This window comes from Zea mays, chromosome 5 (assembly GCF_902167145.1).
Source record: "Zea mays cultivar B73 chromosome 5, Zm-B73-REFERENCE-NAM-5.0, whole genome shotgun sequence".
In the NCBI taxonomy this organism is placed as follows: Eukaryota; Viridiplantae; Streptophyta; class Magnoliopsida; order Poales; family Poaceae; genus Zea; species Zea mays.
The window spans coordinates 176,373,614-176,383,193 of NC_050100.1; the positions used below are offsets into that span (position 1 = coordinate 176,373,614).

General features: G+C 49.8%; 1 protein-coding gene across 1 annotated transcript; it reads right to left on the minus strand.

The window, feature by feature from the left end:
• Nucleotides 1-1,714: 1,714 nt before the first annotated feature.
• LOC103627285 (uncharacterized 103627285) lies at nucleotides 1,715-3,582 on the minus strand. The gene has a single exon (XM_008647580.4). It carries the CDS (start codon nucleotides 3,175-3,177, stop codon nucleotides 2,116-2,118), a length of 1,062 nt encoding a protein of 353 aa, XP_008645802.1. The 5' UTR covers nucleotides 3,178-3,582; the 3' UTR covers nucleotides 1,715-2,115.
• Between the last annotated feature and the right edge of the window lie 5,998 nt (nucleotides 3,583-9,580).

Genomic DNA, 9,580 nt, shown 5'->3' on the forward strand with positions numbered 1-9,580 from the left:
GCGGATGAGAGAGAATACGCGAGAAAAGGGAGCGACCACCCCCACCCCATTTTTTTCCGTCGCCGGATACGACGTCTGCTGGGGAACTCAACAGTGCGAAAACGCACAAATTTTACGGATGCACGCGCCCATATATGGCCTCTGCTGGAGTTGGTCTTAGCACCGCCTCCTCCGCTTGGGTGCTCCAGGCCGACACCACGACACAAGCAGAAGCAGCACCGCGAGGAAGGGGTAAGGAAGTCGCAAGGAGGCCGCTATTGCTGCGACTGTAGGTGTAGGGGCGTCGCCGCGTAGTGCTGCCGCGATCGTCTCGACTCTCGAGGTCGGACATTTGTTCATGGAAAACTAAAGAGGCCTTTTTGTTCATGTGCACTAGATACGTTCTCTTATTTTGGTCTAATGTGTTGTGCCGCAGTTTTTAAAGGAACGAGTGTGGGAGAAAAGAGGTTGGGCAATATCACAGTCACAGCCCTTTTTTGTCTTGCAAGAAAATTAATTACGAAACGCCTCTAGCCCTTATTTACAGGTACAATTTCTATAAACCGACATGACAAGTAACGGAGGACTTTGTGCAAGTTTTCGTTTCCTTTTGATGTTCGGTCCAGATACATGTCTGAATTTATCCCAGATCAGACAAAAAAGTGGAACTTATGCCCTGGTACTGACCATGTTCTTCTGATCACTGTTACCCACATTCCCTTGACCACAATAATCCTATGAAAATCCTGAATCGTGATTGGACTTGTTGAGTGGAATGTAATGCTTGTGTGGTTCAAAAAGTGTTCACGAACTTGTGGACTTGTTGAGTGAAAATCCTGAATTATTGTACGGGTGAGCTCGTCAGTTGAGGCCGGAGATGAATTGTCTGAATCGGTGAGCTATATATCCAGTCCGCTGCACTCGACCGGTTGGATTGCTGAGACATCAGCTACTTACTGCTGTAGCTTTCTGGCAGGCTCATCCGCTATCAGTACGGCATCAGCCGCAGTGGCGTGCGCTCTGGAGTCTGGACTGGATCTACGACCGGGAAGCAAGGGCAAATATGCATGCTTAGCTCAGGCCTTCTCGTGAGTAAATGGGGGGTGTCATATGCGCTCCTCCTCTTAGCATCATTTCTGGACAAGAACCACATGGTGGCGCGTGTGGCCCAGACGCGCCATTATTTGGTCTAAAAAGACAACAGTACACGTACGAGGGGTCCTGAAGGAAGAAGGAAGGTTCTTGATGGACAGGAGCGATCCATAATGTCTTGTTGTGCCTCGCGCGAAAATCCTAGACGGGAACGCTGTTGACGCTGGCGAGATGTCAGAACGACGAATGGCAGGGATTGCAAGATCTTCTTTTCAATCTAAGGATGTACGGTAACTGTTCTTCTTGTATTGTATGTAGCACAGCAGCACTTCGACTGGGTGGAGGCGAAGGAACAATCCTCCTCCGTCCTATAGATAATTCCACTAACGGACACGCACGCACTGGTGGCCCGGCCGTGTGCTGTCCCCGGCGATGGATGGCGAAATCATCCACATGGCGTTGCTTGGCCGCTGGCGCCGTAGAAGAAATAAACGTACCTGCAGCTCCGCCGTCGCAATCACGCCGGTCGTTGGGTGTCCCTGTCGCTGTCCTCCCCCACCCCGCGCCCGCCTCTTTCCCACTGACGACTGACTCTAGTGCATGCATAGTTGGGCTACCACTACTTGTTGCACCGGCCGAGACAGAATTAAAGGAGGGAGGCACTTCGATTTATTTATCCTGCCACAGAACAATGCTGGCGGCTGCTGCTGCTGCTGCTTTGCTTTGTACTAGTACTACTATCTTGACAAATACTATCTCCGTGCCAGTACGCCATGCCAGCACCTCACCAAAAGATACAGGGAGCACAAAACACGTTCTACACCAAACAATCATCAGATTCACTAAACCCTACTCTGTTCTTCATCATGGAGAGCAGAGGACGAACAAGTACAAAAAACACATGTACGAGGACTCTTGGCTAACTAAATTACCTAGCAGCTGGTTTTTTCTTGACGAAACAAGAGCGATGACCTGTAATCGCCATATACGTAAAATCCTGCATATCAGTAGAACGACACGGCTAGGGAAGTGAGCGCGTGATGGTCATGGCACGCAGACGCTGCGGGACGGCTGCGCCGTCCTGTCGACGGCGAAGAGCCTGCGGAAGAGCCTCAGCAGGAGCGCCCACCCAGCCGCCGCCCCGCCGCCGCGGCCGCGCCGTCGGCCGCGGTGGCTGGCGCCGGCGCCGCAGAACTGGCCCGCCCCGCCCGCGCGCGACGACGCGCGCAGCATGGTGGGCGCGCACCCGTACCCGCGCCGCTCCGCGGGCGACGACGCCGACGTCTCCTGGCCATCGGACTCGTCGTCGTCGGCGCCCGACGACGCCGAGTAGTTGCAGAGGTACCAGTGGTCGTCGTCGTCGTCGTCGGCCAGGGCCCGCGGCGCCTTGGTGTTGGTGTTGGTGCCGCCGGGGTGCTCGGCGGCGGACTTGGAGCGGCGGCCTCGGTCTCGGACGTGCCGCCGCAGGACGACGAGGTCCTCGTTGAAGCTCTCCCACAGCCTGTCCATCCTCTCCGCGGCGGCCAGCGCCGCGGCGCGCTGCTTGTCGTCGGCCGCGGCCGCGCGCCGCTCTGGCGGCGGCCCCGCGTGGGGGCTGACGACGGCGCTCCCAGCTGACTCCGGCGCCGGCGCCGGCGCTGTCGCGACGGGCCTGGTGGTGAGCGTGCTCTCCCACAGCAGGTCCATCCTGTCCTCGTCGTCCTCCTCTGTCACGGGCGGGGACGACGGCGGCGCGGCCGTCGTCGTCGTCGTCTTGGGAGTGGAGCCCGCGAACGGCCACAGAGGGGAGGTCGTCCCCGCGAGGGTGGGACTGGGAGGCGGGGGAAGCTGGAGCAGGTGCGGCACCGGGTCTTCGTCATCGGGGCGGCCGAGCGGCGCCGTCGGGCCCCGCGCGGCGGCAACGGTGGGGAAGGTGAAGTCGTCGTCTTCCATGGCGCTGCGTTGCGCTGTTGTATTCGCTCGCGCGCTGCGCTTCGGGCTTTTAGCTTCTTCTGCTGGCTGCTGCTCGCTCGCTCGCTCGCTCGGCGGCTCTGACGATAAGGCAGACGAGTGACTGGACCGGACGGGGCCGCTGGCCGCTGGAACAATGTACGGCAGATCTGGCATGCCAGCGGGGCCCGGTAGCAGACATACAGAGTACTTCGTACTCGTGTGGACGCTGGACACTCGGAGTCAGAGCCAGAGGTATTGCCGACTGCAGTCTTCAGAGAGCCATCTCACGGAACCTTCTTCGTCGATCTGGCAGGGAAAAAAACTACCGCATCTGTTTAATCTGTATCCGCCTGTTTGGTTGGCTTCTCCCGGTAGCCCGGCTGCATGAGCCAGGTCGGCGGGAGCCTGACTCTAGAGATGCGAACAATTTGCTCGCGCCTGCATAGCCTGGCCCAGGGTGCTTTAAGTATCGTGCGAGTCCGACTCCATATTTGTACGCAGGTAACCAATCACACACCTCACACGCGTAAAGCCTGGTTGACAACAACCAAACACCAGCTCATTGCATCCCACGATGTAAACACCAGCAAATACATGCAACCAAACACATGGTATGTGTGCCTACCTGAGTCCAGTGCACAGCCTCCCTCTCGCCCCTGCCACGTCAGCTCTCGCCTTCACTCTCGCCTCTGCTGCTCCAGTGCACAGGCTGCAGCAGGCTACAGCCTCAGGCTATAGCCACATTAGCTTTTCTATTTCAGAATTAAGTAATTGACGCAGATTTATTTCAACGCTCAGAAAACACACAACATAATATTTTTTATTGAATTAAAAATTACAAATTGCGTAATAATTAAAATAAAATTACATGACGATTTAAAAATACATAATAATTAATAGAAAATTACATAAATCTAATGATTATTATGTCCCCATACATGTTCAACCAAATCATTTAGTAGTTGTGTATACATCGATGTGTCCGTCATCTCGTTGTCCATTTGAATCCTAGCTGCTTGGCTCGGGGTTGCATTGTAGTAGATCGACAGGCCGACTGTAGAATCAACTGTCTCATATGTCTCGTCTAAATCGGCATCACGCTCGTCATCGATGATCATATTGTGCAAAATGACACATGCACGCATGATCAAACCAAGAGTACGTTGAGAGTAAGAACGTCCAGGAACTGCTATAATGTTGAACTGAGATTTCAACACTCCAAAAGCGCACTCAACATCTTTGCGCCATGCTGCTTGAGCATTTGTGAAAAACTGATGTTTCTCACTTTGTGGAAGCAGAATACCCTTGATGAACACCGGCCAGGAAGGGTAGATGCCGTCGGCAAGATAGTATCCCATATTGTGTTCATGTCCATTAACCATGAAGTTCACTATGAGTGCTTGACCTTGAAGGACATCCTTGAATAATGGCGACTGATTCAGTACGTTAATGTCATTGTTGGACCCGACCACCCCAAAAAAAGCATGCCAGATCCACCGATCATACGATGCAACAACTTCTAAGATGATGGTGGGATGTTTGATATCCCCCCTTGTGAATTGACCGGCATGGGCGACCGGACAATTCCTCCATTGCCAATGCATACAATCGATACTTCCTAGCATGCCTGGAAAGCCACGCTCTTCTGCTTTTGCTAGTAGACGCTGAATATCCGCGACATTTGGTCGACGACAGAACTCCTCCCCATAACAATGAATGATACCCTCACAAAACTTCTCTAGACACTCTAATGCAGTTGATCTAGCTAGCTTTAAGTATTCATCTATCGAATCTGTAGCGGATCCATAGGCTAACAAGCGCAGAGCTGCGGTGCACTTTTGTAGGGGAGAGAGCCCGAGTCGACCCAGAGCATCTTCTCTTTGGGTGAAATACGGAGAGTATTCACCTAATCTAAGCATAATACTCAAAAAAGTTGTCACCTCATGCGATACCTGCGCCGAAAGTAATTTGGAGGATACACACAGTCATCGGCGAAGTAGTCTTGATGAAGCCAATCATGGGCAGACTCACGATCACGATTGATGTAGCGTCAACGACGCTTGGGCCGGCTCGGCGACTCTTCATTGAGGTTGAGCATAGCCTCCTCCATGGCTGCTTGCAATGCATTGCACATTGCCCCTTCGGCTCCTTCACTTGAGTTTGTGCTCGAGGAAGACATGACGTGAAGATGAGTAGAAAAGGCGAGTTTGGAAGAGAGAAATGAGATGAAATGGTGTGTGGAATGAGCTCCACCCGGGTAGGGATACATATAGAGGGATTGGGGATAAAATTTGTGATTTTTTGCAATTTTTTTCGAATTTTTTGGACTCCAAACAGTCAAAAATGGCTAGTTGCAACGGCTAGCACACGTGAACCAATCAGATCGCGACACGTGGACCAGTCAGATTGCGCCACGTCGCTCTCGCCCGCGCTCTCGCCCCGCCAGTGCCTTGCCTCGCTCTCGCCTCCCTCTCGCCCGCCTCTCGCCCGGGCGGGCGCTCCAGCGCGGGCGAGAGCGAGGCGATACCGCCCGCTCTCGCCGGGCGCGAGCGCCGTCGCCCGGCGACCCTCTCTCGCCCGCCTCTCGCCCACGCGCGGGCGGTAGCGGCTCTCTCTCGCCCGCGCTACCGCCCGCGTTGCCACCAGCCTAAGCGGAACAAACAGGAGCACTTGTTTGTTTGGTCCGCTGTTTACCCTCAAAATTGTTCAGAATAAGATAATGTTGCTTATTAGACACAATTGAGGGCCTCATGTTAAGGTTCCATGGAAATATCATCCGTCTCTTCTATTTGTTAACACTAGTCGGTTGTCCGTGCATTGCGACAGATCATAACAATACACACGTAAATTATTCACAAAAAAGATTTCAAGATTTTTTATTAATTGTCTACGTTCTCCGTATAATATTTTTTTATTTGACTAACTGATGTTGTTGTTTACTACATCCAATATGTCTTGATACAACACGACTAATGAAGGGAGTGATTAGAAGAGAGTCACAACGACCGACCGAACGAATAAAGATTATAGAATGACGTAATTCCACCACACAGCGACCAAATAAGACGAAGTTTGTGAGCTCAAGTTTCTAAAATAAGTCACATGAACTCAAACCTATAGAAAAGATAGATCAAAATATGGAGTGGTTGCTAAAGTCAGTCCTTAATAAAAACTGAATGCGCTCCATACAAATCATGGTACTTCATAGCAATTACTAACATTTGAAATCAACAAATAACATTTCCTTTTACTGTTAGCATGATAAATCTTTACTGCTCTATCCAATTCAGCAACCTAAAACACCATGGAGTCCATTGCGCCAACGTGGTCTCAGAAATGAACTAATGCATGCAAGAGCCAATAACACAAGGGACGAGCACCCTATAGTAGTGTCCGCATGGATCTCCAAATCCTAACACATATTTTGCAGGATCCATGAGCCATCATCAGAAGAACACAAACCACGTGCATACAATAAATAAAGTATTAGCACACCCAAATTATGTTCAGTCCTTAGCACAACAAAAAATGAACACCCAAAACAACAGAGGAACAACACAATAATTTTTGCAATAATAGAAGGATGGGTGACAGGTACATAGAAGTGGTAGAAGCATACCGAGTCGACACCGTGGCAAAGGAAAGGCCATGTAGATAGGCGATGCCGAGCTTGAGCATAATGTTCTACTAGTTAGACAGTTGCACCTAGTATCTCCTACCCTTCTTCCATCAAGGCGTGGGTTCGAACCCCACCTCATGCACCGCTTTTAAATATTTTACGCTGATTTAACCAAATGGCCCGATGGGCTAACGGGTCAGGCTGGCACGGTGAGCAGGTCGGCGTGCCTGGGCCAGAGCCACGGCCCGCGGGCATCGGGCCTAGCGGGCCTGTGCACGTGGATGTTGTCTGCGCAGAGAGGGCAGGCATGCAGCGAGTTAATTTAAAATAGACGTGAGGGGTTATTTGTAAAAATATGACGCAAATATAAATATCCATTTCTGGTGGAATAGCGAACAACACTAAAATTTATCAAAAATGTTTATTTGTGTGTTTTTAATTTGAATTTGTTAAACAAATTTAATAAGAAAATAGATGAAAACGAGTGAAATAAGGGTGAAATATCGTTTTAGAGGAGTTGTTCACTTCTAAGCACTATTATAGATAAGTCTGATCTATTAATACTATTATAAATAAGTCATTTGAAACGAGTACTATAATAACAAATAACTCGCCACATAGGTCCGCCAAACCAAGTATCAGGGCCAGGTGAAATCGGTTTAGAGATAAGCTTTTGGCTAGATTACGGATAGTAACGAGTAGACACTGGACTCGTGTGGACACTAGGCACTCAGAGTCAGAGCCAGAGGGATTGCCCACTGTAGTATTTAGAGTCTCATGGAACCTTCTTCACTAATCTGGCTGTGAAAAGCACCACCGCATGTGGCGCGACCGCACATCATATGGCAGTTTAAAACACTATCTGGTTCCTTAAAACCTGAAGCCATTTCGAGCTCTCTCCGCGTTTCACGCGGCCGACAACGCTCGTGTCACGACGCGTAGGATGGGCGGACCCGAAACGCTCATTCAATCCAGTAGAACGGTCCAGCCGCGTCCGCCGCTCTTGGATCTGCCCACGCCACAAACTCACGACCTCTTGCCTCCCAGATTTCGATTTCGATCTCTTGTGCCTCACCTCCTCTCGCAACGTGCAGCTCCACTGGCCCCGAGCCCCCGATGCGGCTCTACCGGTCGCCGCGTCGTCCCTGCGGTGGCTTGGCGGCTAAGCCGCCGAGGCCGCCTCCTCTACAGCCACATCGCCTCCCCTCCAAGGCCGAGGAGGATGCATGGTGAAAAGCGGTGAAGAAGCGGTCCTCATCGCAGGGGAGCGCGATGGGGTCCGGGGCGGTCGGGAAGCCGTATTCTATTCTTCTCCCTCCCATGCCCATGCCCCAGATCCTTCTCCAACTCTTCCTCGTCCTCGCTCCGCTTCCACTCGACGTCGGCGGTGCAGGCAGACATGACTGATGCCTCCTCCTTAGATCTGTGCTCATCGGCATGCGGGGATGGAGATGGTGGGGCAGGCAGGCGGCTCCTGGATCCGCGTATTTCTTATCTTTCCTTCTGTTCACATGTGCTTCGTGAAGATAGATCTAGCTGCTCATCCCTAAGCTCACTGCAGAGGCAGTGGCTGCGGCGCCGGGCTTCTCCCCACGCGCTGCCGACGGTCTCGTTCGACGCGCGCGGCTGCTGGACTCGTGGTAAAAATGGAGGTCTTTCCTCATGGTCTTCCCTCTTTCTTTTTAACTGGGAACACAATTACTCATGGTAAAAAACATGTCAGGCACAACAGGGGCTATCTATCCACTAATCTCTTTGCCTCTTTTGCTCTTCCAGGATATGACCATACCAACGTACTCCAAGCTAGAGAATTTGGGAAGGGTGTTCTTACTGCTCCTTTGAACAATTATGTTCAACCTGCATGCTTGTAGATATGCAGGATCCTAAGTAGTGTATAGTACATACTGGAAATGTCAAGTGAGGTTATTATTTGGATTAGCATTTGTTGATAAGAATTATGAAACTATAGGGAAGTAAGTTTCTCAATGTTTCTTCAAAGCAAGGATGTCCATAGGTGGAAGTAAACAATCCTTTAGAATTTTGTTAGGAGCTTCTGCCTGAGTTAATTTAAAACATGTTGAACTGAGAGATCCATTTTTTTAATGATAGCAGTTTCTGTTATTGATTTAGTTCATCGTTATTGATACTAAATTTTACGGTTTTGTAGGTGCACCAGGTATCAAAATGGGTCAAATAGATAGAATTGAAAAAGGTATGTTTCCTCTTTATTTTGGGTTTTATTATGGTTATTTGACGCGTGGTTTCCTGTGACTGCAGCATATACTAAATACAAAGGTCCACTAGGTAGTGTCAGGAAAAAAAGTTTTCGTAGAGCCATTTTCTTTAACTTCATAATATTCTCTTTGTTTATCATGTGTGCATAGAATTAGAAAGCTAATGATATACTCCTTTAGTACATATCATGTGAACAGCTTCATGATGCTATAACAGGATTGCTGGTGCAGGATGCGGAGGTCCAAAAACCGTTGCTTTCAGTTTTCCCAATGATGAATGGATTAAAAATGAACGAGGAACTTCCATGGTTATGCTTAAAAACATTTCAGAAGCCAAGTATGCCCTTTTTTGTTCTCATTTGTAAAATTTAATTGTCAATTAGGTACCTTGCATTCATAACAAAATGAAAATAAAGGGTTTATGCTAATTTTATGCGTGCATCAGGGTGGGATGAACAGAAGGAATATGTTGATTTCGAGCCATATTATACACATATATTCTGTCATCAATGGTGCCATGGAATTGGAGTTCTATCACCCTTCCAAGTGGTTAAAAATCAACAGTTAGAATGGTACATTCCGCCCTTGACCTTGTCCATTGAATCATAGCGGTGGCCGTTTTCATACTTGTGTCGATCCCTTGGTAAAGCATATTTATTTTCCATTTTTATCGTAGCCGCTGAGGACAGAGGACACCTAGCAAGGGTAGCTAGGCAGGTGACGA

Coding starts and splice junctions, on each gene's coding strand:
- LOC103627285 (XM_008647580.4), bottom strand. CDS start 3,177: ATGCCAGATCTGCCGTACATTGTTCCAGCGGCCAGCGGCCCCGTCCGG.